The sequence below is a fragment of the Coregonus lavaretus genome, assembly GCF_964263955.1.
Source record: "Coregonus lavaretus genome assembly, chromosome: 18".
Taxonomy (NCBI): Eukaryota; Metazoa; Chordata; class Actinopteri; order Salmoniformes; family Salmonidae; genus Coregonus; species Coregonus lavaretus.
The window spans coordinates 13,464,058-13,479,976 of NC_140005.1; the positions used below are offsets into that span (position 1 = coordinate 13,464,058).

The 15,919-nt window shown below is 42.4% G+C and overlaps 1 protein-coding gene across 4 annotated transcripts; it reads left to right on the top strand.

Annotated features, from left to right (window-relative positions):
• The first annotated feature begins 1,167 nt into the window (after window positions 1-1,167).
• On the top strand, window positions 1,168-15,683 carry LOC311145578 (zinc finger protein 395-like). 4 transcript variants are annotated; one of them, XM_084181849.1, is made up of 10 exons: window positions 1,168-1,487; window positions 7,072-7,328; window positions 9,029-9,249; window positions 9,393-9,499; window positions 9,739-9,944; window positions 10,100-10,200; window positions 10,377-10,671; window positions 10,913-11,011; window positions 12,316-12,464; window positions 12,716-15,683. In XM_084181849.1, exons 2-10 carry the CDS (start codon window positions 7,134-7,136, stop codon window positions 12,825-12,827), a joined length of 1,485 nt encoding a protein of 494 aa, XP_084037975.1. In that variant the 5' UTR covers window positions 1,168-1,487; window positions 7,072-7,133; the 3' UTR covers window positions 12,828-15,683. The 4 variants fall into 4 exon arrangements, with proteins under 4 accessions (XP_084037975.1, XP_084037977.1, XP_084037976.1 ...); XM_084181851.1 differs by having other exon boundaries at window positions 12,346-12,464; XM_084181850.1 differs by having other exon boundaries at window positions 9,742-9,944.
• Window positions 15,684-15,919: the final 236 nt, after the last annotated feature.

Below are 15,919 nucleotides of genomic sequence, written 5' to 3' on the forward strand. Positions count from 1 at the left end.
CGTTTTTCTCGAATTTTCCGGAATGCTTATATCAGTAGTCTAAATTTGTAACAGCTTAAACATTAAGAAACTTCTATTAGATCAAATAAGCCCCACATAAGTCGCTCTGGATAAGAGCGTCTGCTAAATGACTAAAAAAAAAAAAAAAAAAAAAAAACATAACTCTACACTTTCTCAAAGACCTCCATACAAAATGGGCTTATCTCACACAAACAGATTTTGGGGGGAGTAAATCCTCTTGCTTCTTCCTCTCTGTTGTAGCCCTCAACTAGCTCACCTGATTCACCTAGACAAGGGCTTGATGATTAGTTGGCAAGTTGAATCAGGTGTGCTAGCTCTGGAAGAGATCAAATACAGGGAATGGCTTTGGGTCCCTGAGGAGAGGTTTGAGAACCACTGATCTATTTTTATGTAAACCAGTGGTACGCAAACATCTCCTTGGGGACCCCCAGCCGTTCCATGTATTTGACCTATACAATTGTGAAACATCAGGGGGTCCCTGAGGAAATGTTTGAGAACCACTGATGTAAACTACTGTATATAGGGGACTCCCTGCCCACACAAGCCATCCATATACATGTTTTTCACCTCAAGAAAAGCCAACACCTTATAATTAGTGTAAATAAAGGCAGTGGACTGCATAGGCTACTGTGTAAATCACACAGCAAATCTCGTCTGACTCGTTTAACGCTGATTAATAGTGAGATTAGAATGGAGCTGTGACATTACAGTAGCAAAATTGTTAATGTTGCAGAGGGGTATGATATGACAATAACAGGGCTGATAATAGTCCTAATACAAATAACATATTTATTATAATATTCATTCATTTCGAACATCACCAAATTCCCTATTGTAGCCTATGACAAACTTGCAATGTTACAATGTCTAAGCTTGCACTGAAATTAAGAGCAATGTTACAATGTAGCTATTTGCTTTCTGCAGCAGGGATACAACAATGTAACCTAGTTTAGTTACTGTATGTCCATTGTGAGCTCCACTCAAGCAAGCCCAACTCCAAGCTACTGTAAACAAGTGAGCTTTGTGGGGCGTGTGTCTAGAAAAACAGGGTTTGACCAATGAACGCTGACATCCTTAACACATGGTTAGCTTGTTTACTACAAGACCTGAAAACGCGCTGAAAACAGATGAAAGAAAACCCGGAAGTGTATTTCGTTCCTTCTTAACAAAACTCGACACCTACAGCTATATTTTCACGCTAAAACTGTTTCACTGCCGCTGATTTATCTATTACGTTTAGTCAAATATGTAAAGTAAACGGTTATTTACGTCCGAGTACAGTGAATGGTATTTACTTGATAATGTTTTCGCAGAAGAAAAGCTCCATTCCAATCTTGCCCCTAAATCCATACCGGGTTTGGATATAACCAGCATACAACCATTTTTCAGGCAGGGAAAATAGCATTTCAAGTTACAGCCGGTTAAAGCGAGCTTAAAGGAAGCTGGTGTATTGAACATTGGCGAAGGTAAGTGCATTGTACCCATTGGAACTGTGGGTTGGTTTTCTCAAGGAAAAGTGCTGTTTAGGATGCATGTTTTTCAACATGTTAGTAGATTGCTTATGCAGTGAATAAGGTTTTGATTGTTAGTGTATATTTTTATTGTAAACATGGGGGGAAAAAACATGTTGATCTGATCGCTGCAAAATGCATTGAGGCTGCTTTTTATATGGCCATGTTTATCAAGTGGCAAATCATATTAGGACCCAGTCAATACAGACGCTTGTTATTTGTGGGCTGTCATTCATTGTTCAATTAAGCAATGCTAAGTAGTGCCTTATATTACATTTTTATTACAAAACATGAGTTGCAGAATATAGGCTAGTGTAAAAGTGATGTTTTGCATCCTAAAATCTCATGTGTGCATAGATCCTTTGTGACAACCTTACAGAATGTATTCCTTTTAAAAACAACTTCCAAGATTATTATATTATTGTGAAACCAGTAAACATGCAAACAAAACTAATTAAAAATAGATGACGCATTATACTAAAGTATCTACATTAAAAGTGTCGTAGTGATGATCTTGCTGCAATAAGGATAAGATGAGGGTGTTTTCATGGTCTATTTTTGCTAGTTTTGGTAAGAGAAATACACAATGGACAGTTAGTGCGGGCATGCTACTTTCTACCGATAGGGCGGTGGACAGCTATGTCATAAACCCTCAAGTTCTAGAATGGTCTGAGAATGGCAGCCATTTTGGTCAGGGAGAAATCCAAACCAGTCTTAGAGTACCACAGTATGAGTCATAATACCCATAAAACCTTGCGGTCAAACAGGGAAATGGTTCCAATCGTTTTTCCACCATTCATTTTTCCCATAGGGGATTTTGGAAACTTGTTTCGTGTAGGCTTACCCTGGCGTGACCTGCCGTTTTGATAACCGTGTAAATCTCTAGGACAATGTGACTTATCAATATTTCCCTATATTTCACCCCCAAAAATGAAGTGCTAATTAGCTGTTGATGTGGCTATAATAAAGAACTACAAATGCCATGATGATCTGGACGAGACTGCCGAATCGAGGCAAAGGTAAGAATCTCAGGATTAACTATCTAATGTTAGCTAAATGTAGTAATGAATAAATTGGATACATTTCTTTAAATGGACAATTCTGTGAAGTCTTGTGCAAGTTTTAAATTGAGAATACCTGTTAGCAAAGGTGTCAGCCAGAGATGAGGTGCAGGGATTTGTAGTTTTGCATGATCTACTGCTAATTAGCATTTTCGAATCTGAGAGTAACTAGAGCCGAATATATTGATAAAAGTCACCTTGTCCGAGAGTTATCAAAACGTCACACCAGGGTAAGCCTACACGAAACTCAGTCCTTATTTTGTTTCTAAATACCCCTATGGGAAAAATGAATGGTGGAAAAATGATTGGAACCACTTCCCTGTTTGACTGCTAGGTTTTATGGGTATTATGACACCTCCACTGTGGGGCTCTATGGGAATGAATGGCAAAAGAGGCATAGGTGATGCAGCTCCTGCTTTTACTTATGCAGGAAAATAAAAGTAAGGCATGTATGTAATATATAGTGCATTCGGAAAGTATTCAGACCCCTTGACTTTTTCCACATTTTACGTTACAGCCTTATTCTAAAATTGATTATTTCTCTCATCAATCTACACACAATACCCCATAATGACAAACCAAAAACAGGTTTTTAGAAATGTTTGCTAATGTATAAAAAAACGACATACCTTTATTTACGTAAGTATTCAGACGCTTTGCTATGAGTCTCAAAATTGAGGTCAGGTGCATCCTGTTTGGAACCACCAAGACTCTTCCTAGAGCTGGCCGCCCGGCCAAACTGAGCAATCTGGGGAGAAGGGCCTTGGTCAGGGAGATGACCAAGAACCCGATGGTCACTCTGACAGAGCTTCAGAGTTCCTCTGGAGATGGAGAACCTTCCAGAAGGACAGCCATCTCTGCAGCACTCCACCAATCAGGCCTTTATGGTAGAGTGGCCAGACGGAAGCCACTCCTCAGTAAAAGGCACATGACCGCCCGCTTGGAGTTTGCCAAAAGGCACCTAAAGGACGCAGACCATGAGAAACAAGATTCTCTGGTCTGATGAAACCAAGATTGAACTCTTTGGCCTGAATGCCAAGCGTCATGTCTGGAGGAAACCTGGCACCATCTCTACGGTGAAGCATGGTGGTGGCAGCATCATGCTGTGAGGATGTTTTTCAGCGGCAGGGACTGGGAGACTAGTCAGGATAGAGGGAAAGATTAACAGAGCAAAGTACAGAGATCCTTGATGAAAACCTGCGCCAGAGCGCTCAGGACCTCAGACTGGGGCGAAGGTTCACCTTCCAACAGGACAACGACCTTAAGCACACAGCTAAGACAACGCAGGAGTGGCTTCGGGTCTCTGAATGTTCTTGAGTGGCACAGCCAGAGCCCGGAATTGAACCCGATCAAACATCTCTGGAGAGGCCTGAAAATAGTTGTGCAGCACCGCTCCCCATCCAACCTGACAGAGTTTGAGAGGATCTGCAGAGAAGAATGGGAGAAACTCCCCAAATACAGGTGTGCCAAGCTTGTAGGGTCGTACCCAAGAACTCAATGCTGTAATCGCTGCCAAAGGAGCTTCAACAAAGTACTGAGTAAAGGGTCTGAATACTTATGTAGAATCTTGTTTCTCATGGTCTGAGAGTCCTTTATGTGCCTTTTGGCAAACTCCAAGCGTGCTGTCATGTGCCTTTTTTTTACTGAGGAGTGGCTTCCGTCTGGCCACTCTACCATAAAGGGCTGATTGGTGGAGTGCTGCAGAGATGGTTGTCCTTCCGTCTCCACAGAGGAACTCTGGATTGCTCAGTTTGGCCTAGAGGAAGAGTCTCGGTGGTTCCAAACTTCTTCCATTTTAACAATGATGGAGGCCATTGTAGGTCTTGGGGACCTTCAATGCTGCAGAAAGGTTTTGGTACCCTTCCCCAGATCTGTGCCTCGACACAATCCTGTCTCTGAGCTCTACGGACAATTCCTTCGACTTCATGGCTTGGTTTTTGCTCTGACATGCACTGTCAACTGTGGGACCTTATCTAGACAGTTGTCTTTCCAAATCATGTCCAATCAATTGAATTTACTACAGGTTGACTCCAATCAAGTTGTAGAAACATCTCAAGGATGATCAATGGAAACAGGATGCACCTGAGCTCAATTTCGAGTCTAACTTCAAAGGGTCTGAATACTTATGTAAATAAGCTATTTCTGTTTATTTTTAATACATTAGCAAAAAGTTCTAAACCTGTTTTAGCTTTGTCATTATGGGGTACTGTGTGTAGATTGAGGATTTGTAAAAAAATATATAAAACATTTTTAGAATAAGTCTGTAACGTAACAAAAGGGAAGGGGTCTGAATACTTTCTGAATGCTCTGTATCAGAAATGGTGTAAGAAATATTGTCATATAATTATTACAGTTTATACCGGTTTAAACCAATTTTCTGTATAATAGTCCTTATTGTAACAGACCATAAATGCCTCCTGACAGACATTTGTGGGCAAACAATTCTAGTATGTGGGTTATTAGGCTGCTCATTCCTTGTTAATCACATCCGCCGAGTAAATCAACAGAATGGAACGGGCGGTGATAACTTGTTGCATGATTTCTTTCCCACACTGAGCCGTGGCTCAATGTGCCTGGCAGATGCAATGCATCATAACCATTTTGAAAATATTGATCGAGTGACGTAAACGTTGATGAAGTATAATACCAAACTGGTGGAGTAGAGTTTGAGGGTGTGCTAGTTCATTTATTTTGCTTCTTTCTCAGACTTTTCAGTTTTGTCAAGAGTACCACATTTTGGTTTAATACATTCAGTTGTGCAACTGACTAGGTATCCCCTTTCCCCTTATAGGACGTGTGTTATTTTCCCCTGTATTCCTGGTAGAGTTACAGTATGCACGTGGCTGGTGGCTACTGTATGCCTCTGTTACACAGCGGGCCAATGTTGTGAAATCAAAGGAAATTCTGTTACCATCAGGTTGGTTCACCATTACACCAGTGAGTCAACCATTACTGGAATCAAGGAGGGGGTGGCGAGAAACCTTACCAGACCATTCTCTCTCTCTCATACTCTGCCTTTGGCTTCTCTGGTGGCGTTGATGTTGCTTACACACACACACACTCCCCCCCCCCCCCTCTCTCTTTGATGTGATTTTTAAAAAAAAATAGGTATTACAGGATATGATGGCCCGTGACCACTCAACAGAGCAAATCTGGTCCTCCCCATTCCCCACCCTAAATCTTTCCCAACTGTACATTGTTCTAGAAGGGGTGAATCACTGTCTGTCTTCCTATCTGGTTTCCAGAATTGCATCAGTTATCATGATGACGTCCAAATACTGATTCCCATCTGAATGTTTTTATTGGCGACGTGAGACAGGCAGGGTGATTGATGGTAGAATGAGTTAATGGGATTAGAGGTAGAATCACTTTGCATACACTATTGAGAGACTGTTTTTGGAGAAGCCCACACCTCAACTTATTGGAGACTTTTATTGGAGCACTGCCTTCATCCTATCCCCTAAGCAGGGTAAATACAAAGCATTTAGCTGTAATCGTGTATTTTTGAATATGTGCATTGTAACTTGAACCACATCAAATTCAACAAATGAAGAGTCATAAGGTACTCTTTTGTAATAACTGTAATTAATATATTCTCTGGTTTGAAGATACTATTACACAACAGTAGCCTGTGAATAGAATCTTAAGACCTACAGTAGGCCTACACATTCCATTGGGATGTTGAATGTCAGCTAACTTTAGCTCTGTGTGGAGGAGGTTTAACCAGCAACCAGCTCTCCCTCTCTGTAAAGGTCAAGGCAAACCTTGTGGCTCAGTTGGTAGAGCATGGCGCTTGCAACACCAGGGTTGTGGATATGATTCCCACGGGGGACCAGTACGATGCGATATCAGGAGCAATTTCAACCTAGAACGTTTAAGGGGAGGAGGTGGGGAGGGGGTCGATTCTGGTCTGAGACGGGTGTTCATTCAAGTGCTGATGAAGATCAATTATGTAATTGATTAGCTACCAAGAATGCCCTCCCCACACACTTAATCAATCCATCAACATTCATGGCAGAATGGATGAGCTGTCATCCACACATGCATCTGGATGGATATGACAATGTCAATAAAGGCAACTTTATAGAGCTTCGAAACGTGAAATAAAATAGCAAACTGAGCGCAGATTTTTTCTGTCATGTGATGTGTTGAAAGCAGATGGTCAATTTCTCAATCATCATGCCCCTCCAGGTTTGGCATTTGACTGTAAAAGAGATTAAGGTTATTTAAAATTTTTTAAAGTATTGGTAAAGGGCTCGTGAGATTCATTAGTTCAATCAGGATTGTAGTTCTACAGCTAAACCTTGAAGTTCATAAACATGCGCTCTTCTAAGATCTTTTGAAATGGAAAAATGGTTACCAATGACAACCAGAGTACATTTCCCAGAACGTAACACACCATGATTTCTGAGGCAGAATCAGTACTCTCTTCCTACAGTAACTAAACCCAAACTCTACTCCTGTTTCTTCTTTTTCAGCTCTCTCTCTCTGTCCGTTCTCAATAGATCTTCTGAGTCTACAGACAGTGTTACTGCCGAACATGTTACCCAAGACTCGTCTGGGGAAGCGTTCCCCACTAGGGGCGTTGGTGTGTACCTCATGCCCCTCCATGGAGAGCACACTGGAGACAGGGGGTCACGTGGAACCTGAGGGGGGGGTGGGGAGCCCAACCATGGGATCACCAGGGCCCCAGCATCTCAGCAGGTTCAACAACAAACTACTTCCTGGACAGAAGGTGAGGGAGACTGGAGGGGAGGGGTGGGAAAGTGATGTAGGGAGGGGGGACAACGATGGGGAAGAGAGGAGAGTTGGAGGGCGAATGAGGGAATGTGCTAGGAAGCCAAATGCATACAACACATACTTAAAGCATAAGAAACTCTTTATTCTAGTATTTTTTTATCCTCAAAGGATATGACTGGGAATCATTGTGGGCTTTCAGGATTACATGACCAGCTACACACCTTTTTTAAATGTAGCATTTTTATGTCATGCTTGAGAGAACACAGACAATATGTCTGTCGCTCTCTAATTCAAATTCCAATTCTGATTGTTTGAATGAATTCCCTCTATCTGTCCTCGAGGTATCTCTCTCTCTCTCTTACTTTTATATCGGTCTCTCTCTTACTAGGCCTTTCCCTCTACTCTCCCCCTAGCTTAACACTAACCCTGACTTGTTCTTTTTGACTTGTTGTTGTACATCTCTCTCTCTCTCTGTCGTTGTACAGCACACTCTCTCTCTCTCTGTCGTTGTACAGCACACTCTCTCTCTCTCTGTCGTTGTACAGCACACTCTCTCTCTCTCTCTCTGTCGTTGTACAGCTCTCTCTCTCTCTCTGTCGTTGTACATCTCTCTCTCTCTGTCGTTGTACAGCTCTCTCTCTCTGTCGTTATACCGCACACTCTCTCTCTGTCGCACTCTCTGTCTCTTTCTCGCTCTCTCTCAACTCGAAGGGGTTTTATTGGCATGGGAAACAAATGTTTACATTGCCAAAGCAAGTAAAATAAACAAAAGTGAGATTTTTGTTTTACAACATCAACAAAAAACTATTAGAAATTAACAGTAAACATTGAACTCAAAGGTTTCAAAGATAAAGACATTTGAAGTGTTATATTATCAGCTATGTACAGTGTTTTAGCAATGTGCAAATATATGTAGTACGAATAGTGGGAGAAGATAAACATAAGTATTGGTGATATTTACAATGTTTGTGCTCCTCTGGTTGCCGTTTTCTCATGGCAATGGGCCACAAATCTTGCTGCTGTGATTGCACATTGTGTTATTTCACCTAACAAATATGGGAGTTTATCAATGTTGGATTTTGTTATAGTGTGGACACTACAAATAATTCCTACTGAATATGTGGTGTACTTAACTGCAGTATAGTATTATTACTATTCATCGGAGCATTGTTATTATGGACGTTAGTGTTGACTGTGACCTTTACCCAGAGTCGGTACATTATTAACGTGACACTACCTCCTGTTGAGTTGGGTATATCGCTCTCCTGTTTTCTACCGTTTGTAAATGGCTGTACACCTTTATTTTCTAGTTTGCAATGAACATTAAAACGCTTGTGGATATTCCTTGTCAAGTTACCACATATTTGTTTTCAAATGATTTGTGGGTCTGTGTGATCTGAGGGAAATATGTGTCTGTGGTCATACAGGTCAGGAAGTGCAGCTCAGTTTCCACCAATTTTGTGGACAGTGGGCACATATCCTGTCTTCTCTACGGAAGCCTCTCTCAATAGCAAGGCTATGCTCACTGAGTCTGTACATATTCAAGGATTTTCATAATTTTGGGTCAGTCACAGTGGTCAGGTATTCTGCCACTGTGTACTCTCTGTTTAGGACTCTCTCCGTCTCGCTCCCTCCATCCTTTTTCCTCCCTCCTCAATTACACTTCTGTCGCTCCCTCCCTCCCTCTCTCTTTAGGTGTATGTGTTGTGTGGAGGGCGTGAGTGCACAGGGGTAGTGGAGCAACACAACCATGTGGATAATGAGGTGGCCATCCTACTGCCTGCTCTGGGACAGCATGTCCTGAGGAAACTAGAGGATGTATGGACCTGCCCCACAGTCCCTCCTCCACCTTCTACTATGACACAGGGCACAGGCAGACCACACCAAGTGTCCTCCTGCATCGATGTGCCCAGGAGGTAAGTGTAATGTTGTGTGGGGGGGGGGGATTTGTGTGTTAATGGGAGCAGGGTATGCATGCCCCTGTCAGTGTGTGTGTCTGTCTCTGTGTGTCTGTACCTTATCTCTCTCTCAATGTACCTTATCTTTCTCCCTGCTACAGGAGTCCAGAGTCGGTGGATATGGATGAGATGATGGCAGCCCTGGTTCTGACCAGCCTGTCCTGCAGCCCTCTGGTTCAGAGCCCAACTCAGAGAGACACAGTCACAGGTAATTCAATGACAGAATAATTGATTGAGTGATAAGCTCTTGGTTATATTTTTCCTGTCCAGTTTTTTGTCAACCATTGCAGCTCTAGTAAGGTGTGTGTGTGTGTATGCCTGAGTTGGTAGAGCATAATGCTTGCAACACCAGGGTTGTAGGTTCGATTCCCATGGGGGACCAGTACGAAAACGTATGCACTATAAGTGACCTCTGGATAAATGACGTGTGTGTGTGTGTGTGTACAGCAGGTTCTGCTGGTATGGAGTGTGGAGGCGGGGAACTCTCAGACAGCAGCAGTAGTGGCTACTGGAGCTGTGACCATGGCTACGGAAGCCCGGCCCCCTCTCCACCAATCACAGAAACAGAGGGTCACAGCCTGGCCATGCCCCCTGATGAGGGATTGGACATGGAGCAGGTGCTGTTTGACGAGCCAACACCACGGAAACGCAGGGTGAGTAGGGTAGTCACGGAGACAGCCTTGCTAAAATTGACCAATGTGGCAATATGTGAAAGAATTTACTGGCAAGCACATCAGCTACTTGTTCTTAATTTAAAGTTGAGTCAGTTCCATCAACCTTGCTTACCTGTGAACTTGTTTCCTCTCAGAACTCAGTGAAGGTGGCCTACAGGTGTCTGTGGCCCAACTGTGGGAAGATTCTGAAGTCTGTCGTCGGGATTAAACGTCACATCCGTACCCTGCACCTGGGGTAAGTGTCTAGGGATGCGACTGATCTTTGGTGCAAACATGGCGGCGGTTGAAATTATAAGGTCTTAACTTTTATTATCAGATGATGTGACAGTGCTTCTACTAGCAGTAATAGTGGCACAAGAAAACAACTGTTACATTAATCTATGCACTGTATATCCACGTGTTTTCCCTCAGCCAAAGCGGTGAGCATGAGCGTTGCTCCTGCAGTGAGGAGGACTTCTACTACACAGAGATCCATCAGCGGGAGCCGCAGCCTCTCACCCCAGCTCTAGGGGTCCCCACCCCCATCCCTACCCCCAGCACCCCCTGGCCGGCCTGCACATCCCCATCCAGCCCCTCTCCCGCTGGCGTAGGACCAGGGGCTGGAGCTGGAGGAGTCTCCCCCACAGAAGTGAGCCCCCAGCTCAGCCAGTCTGCCCCCTCCACCCCGTGCTTCTTCTGGCAGGTCCACTCTGAGCACTCCTACCAGGTAGGCACTAGGACAACTGCCCTCCCTGCTATTCATGTCTACGTTATCTCTGTTCTGCACTCTGGACATGAAAAGTGGGAAAACACGTGTTTCTTGAGTTAAATACATAACAAGCATGCTATGAGCACCTATTGCAAACTCTATATATTTTTGAATGTGGTTATATAGCCTATTGTTTCATATTTTGCATTCAGTGATCCTACCTGATCGCAACCATTGATCACTTTATTTACCTCTGCAGGCTCCTGCTCCTGCTCCAGTCCAGGTGGTGGCGCCACCCGTCTCTGTCTCCACCTCCTACCGTTTGACCACACCCACCTCAACCTCCCATCCAAGACAGGTATGCTTGCCTGATGCACTGGGTGGGTAGAGTTTGCACTTTTGGACCAAAGGACACCCCGGCTGAGCTAAAACAAATGTGCATGGAGAGAAATGTGTTGGTAAAGGAGCTGGACAACAGACTACAGCAATAAAATGACAATCAACGCAACCCTAACTGTAGAATCCAATAGGAGAATCTCAAGGGAAATTTCCTGTAGATAATTGATTTATAAACACTCAGTAAAGAATCTACAGCACAACTGCTGTTCATGTTTCATGCTGTATGTCCAGGTATATGCTATTTTCACTGCTGGAATTCTACATTTTTGCCCTTTAAACACAGAATCTCCAAGCATTTTGAATTCATCACATGCTTGCTTTTAAGTGTGCAATTTGCAGAAACATTTCCCCTACAGAGCCTTTGCCGGTATGTGTTTGGGGAGTAGAAGTCAGTCCATCAGGGAAAAAGAGCACTTAGATTTAGTACCCTGTCTCCAGAGCAGCTCTATACTGCCAATAGTGTCATGGATATTTACCAGCTAATCCCCTTGTTGATTTGATCATATTTTCTTTCCATCGCTGAACTTGCCTGCCTTTGTCTTCACTGATGCTACAACACTGCCACCTATCGATCTGTAGTAGGAACTGCTGGTCATTTTTATGTAACAACACATGGACACTGGCATGATCAAGCCACTGCAGTAGTCTGCAGCAGTGCACACAAAGAAATCAAAGCTGATGCCCTTTCAGGAGTTAATATGGATCGTTCAGTTTACTGTAATCTAAATACACATTGCATGAATGCTAAAATAGTGGATGAAGATTTTCCTTGCTAATTAATCAGTGTTGTTTTGCTGGACCTTGCAGCATTGTGAGATGGCAACATCAAATGCAATATGTTCTCATTTATTTTATTAGTTTATTTGTCAATGACCATGCACAACAAATGCATTGAACCAGATTGATCTACACAGCTCAGTTCCCATCTGCAGTAAATATGTGTAGTATGGTATTATTGAAATTAATTTGTATTTACTAATTATAAATCTATGTTCAATTCAGTTGAGGGTTATTTGTATAAAAGTAGACAGATTAGTTAGTAGTCACTAACCACTTACCAAAAAACTGAGTTTACACTTATTTATAGTGGCTGTCCTTGTCTCCTCCCCTCATCTGCAGATCCTTTCCCATCAGTGCAGGTAAAGGAGAGGAGACATGGAGAAGAAGCCTTTTGAAAGGATTGGATTTGGCATTCTGCTTTTCATCACCCATAACAAAGGCAGTCATAATGTGTATGTTCTGTTGTTTTTCTATGTACTGCAGCTCACCTGTGTTTCCCCCTCCGTCCACCAGGGTGAGTCGTTCCGTGTGAGGTCAGTCAGTGTGGGAGAACAGTGGCTGCAGCAGCACAGTCCCCCCATCAGGCCACACCCTGTCAGCACCTCTCCCCCACGCAGCCACTGGTCCACAAGGTGAGATACTATACTATATTTTAGTATACTATTACTAATGTATCACTATTGCTAACATTTTAATGCACATCGTCCTTCATATCTGCCTCAGTCAGTCTGAGTCTAGTCATTTCCCTTCTTGTCGCTCTCTGATTTTCTGTATCATCCTCACTCTTATCTATGCATCTCTTTACTTGTCTCTCTCTTCATTTCCATTCATTACATTTACTGTAAATGAACTCAATTGACTTTCTCCCTCCCTCTCTCTACAGGAGGATCCGTGGCGAGGCGAAGAAGTGCCGTAAGGTGTACGGCATCGAGCACCGGGACCAGTGGTGCACCGCCTGTCGCTGGAAGAAAGCCTGCCAGCGCTTCCTCGACTGAACCCCTCACAGAAGAGGGGGATGAAGAGCGAGAAAGAAAGATGGAGCAGTCACCTCTTCAAGTGAAGACTGACGAAAGATCTGGGGGTCAACCAGTGGAGCACCATGTACGTTGGTGTTTATTTATTTCTTTTTAAAAACCTTTTTGTACTTTTTATGACTTTACTAACTTTTGTTCATGTCTTTGACAACTTTGGGTTCTTGTGCATTGGTGCTCACGGTGAACTCTGCGGGGGGGCAGCTAAAGGACCTATGACTGGTAACCTATGACCTTTACCAGCAGCATAGTCCTGCATCTCAGTTCCTCTGTCTTCCTGCCCAGGGAGGGGCTATAAAGGAAGTGGACCGTGATCCTCTTCCCTTCCAAATCTTTGGCTATAACCTATAAACAGCAGCTCTTCTATACCCAGCAGCTATATAGGGGATGTCTATAGATCTATGACATCATGCCATCCATAACTTGGCTTGGAAAGAAGGCTTGCAGCCTGTTGCCAATTGTGGGCCTGAGCCAGGCAGGTGCTGAGCAGAATATCTGATCTGTAAATTAACCCAACTTCCAAACGCCTGGGCAAGAACAGATCCATATGATACAAAGGTTAACCAATCCATCAGGCTTTGGCTTACTGTCTGTGTGTGTAGTGGAGAATGATGACAAGGATAAGAATGTAAAGTGATACTAGGAGGGAGCTCGCCCTACGTGACCGAGGTGAAGCTTCACTAAATACTTACTAACAAACATGCTAATTACAGGATTTATGTCAGAGAGGAGAGTTGCTAGCCATCAACTTGCTCATTTATTTGTTAATAAGTATTGAGTTTCATTTATACCAGCTCTTGTCAATTGCATATAGTGCACGGATTGGCTGGGAGAATCCACATTTGCTCATGATCTACCAATCATCGGTAACCAGGAAGTTGTGTCCTAAACATTGAGAATGGATTGGAGAGTTGTGATTGGAGGAGAAGTAAAATGCAGATTTGGGAGTCATTAGCCCAACCTGTCTGATGTTTATAAGCCATTTATTCCTGCAAACTTGTATGTAGCTTTTTTTATGTATTTTGATTTAAGGGAACAAAAAAATATTATTTGGCGATGTCAACTATTTTAATTTGTATTGTGTGTTTCGTTATTATGCAGCAATGTTGTCTATATTTTGCAACTTGTCGTTTTTCTAAGGTGTGTTAAATACAATGTTCCGCCAAGAATGACCATGTTGTGGGATATAGGAATCAATTTACATACTTTAGACCAATCAGATGTCATACACATTGATTTTCACTTCTCTGAGCATGACGCAACCAACTGTTAAAGACCCAGTATCTCATCCTTGTTGTTAACAGCTACAGTAGCTATCCTTTCAGTTATGCCTTAAAGTCTTCTTAGAGTTACACCAGAAATTGTCTATAATATAGCCTCTTAACGGGCTTTGGTTACTCTAACGGATATCATTTCAGAGCACTGTAGTCTATAATTAAAGAGACTCTGACAGAATAGGACATGAAAATATTGGGTGCCTGTAAAACATAGTCATTGGCAGCTTTGGTCTCTTATATACTCACATCGTTGTAATAAAATGAGCCATTTGTATAAATACATTTTGTCAGGAATCTATCTCCATACATTTGCCATATACTTGGATATCCAACCCTCCAGTACCAGCCTCAGTTCTGCTGAGACACTAACTGAATGATGTTATCGAGGTTTGATGTGGAATGTGCCACGTGGTGCCAATAATAAGAACTTTAATTATGGTGCCAGGATTGAGTCTGAAAACATTTACATGGCTAAGGGCTTATCTAGAATGATACGCTGCTCAAGGGCATTGTGGCCCTAATCCAAACCCTTGTCACCCTGACACCTATTGTAAATTAACATGCATACATCGTTCAGCATAAAATAAATGAATGACTGTTTATTGAAACTCATGTTTCCTTGCAGTAAGCCAATGAATCCACAGAAGCAAAAAGCACTTATATATAAATATATATTGTGTTATGTACAGGTAACTGCCAAAATAATGGAAACACTTGAGAAAATGAGGGATACAAAGTATATTGAAATCAGGTGCTTCCACACAGGTCTGGTTCCTGAGTTAAACAATTAACATCCCCGCATACTTAGGTTCATGTGTAAAGTTGCCCATTATTTTGGCTACCAGGGCTAGAAGAAGAGATCTCAGTGACTTTGAAAGAGGGATCTTAAAGGTGCATAGGGGGTTTAAAGGGTGTGTGTGTGTGTGTGTGTGTCTGTCACCAGATCTCAACCCAATTGAACACTTATGGGAGATTCTGGAGTGTCGCCTGAGACTGCGCTTTCCACCACCATCAACAAAACACAAAATGATGGAATGGTGCCGCATCTCTCCAATAGAGTTCCAGAGACATGTAGAATCTATGTCAAGGCGCATTGAAGCTGTTCTGGCGGCTCGTGGTGGCCAACACCCTATTTAAGACACTTTATGTTGGTGTTTTCTTTATTTTGGCAGTTACCTGTATGTACTGTACCTGGAGAGAGAAATTACCATTGAATAAAGTATTTCTTTTTATAATGATGCACTATTTTTCTATGGAATCTGAAATGTTTTGGTCTTTTTGGTGTTAAAATATGCTTGATAAAGATGAACCCTGTCTCTAGTAGTCTTCTATTTTTTTTATTCTCCTTTTTAAAATCTTGTCCTGGGCCTTGTAAGTTAGATGTATAGTTATACATCGTTCCATGTTGAGTTGTGAGCCTGCATCTATACAGAGATTGTATTTGTTCAAGAGAGGACTTTTATTATTGTTATTATACAAGACAATATTGGTGTGGACATTTTTTGTTTAATAAATGGAGCATTGTGGGATTCATACAAGATGATGTCATCGTCTTGTGAACTTTCTAGAACGTTGCAACAAAACACCTCAAGACACAGAATCATTTGCTGCATTACAAGCCACGAAACAAATAGTTTACTATCTTTATTGATATGTTAAATTTCTGCTATTTACAGGTTTTATAGTGCACAGCGAAATGGATTCACGTAATAACTCAAAGACCACTGTTCACACACACAGTATGGGCTCTATTCAATCAGATCTGCTTTAGCCGACGTC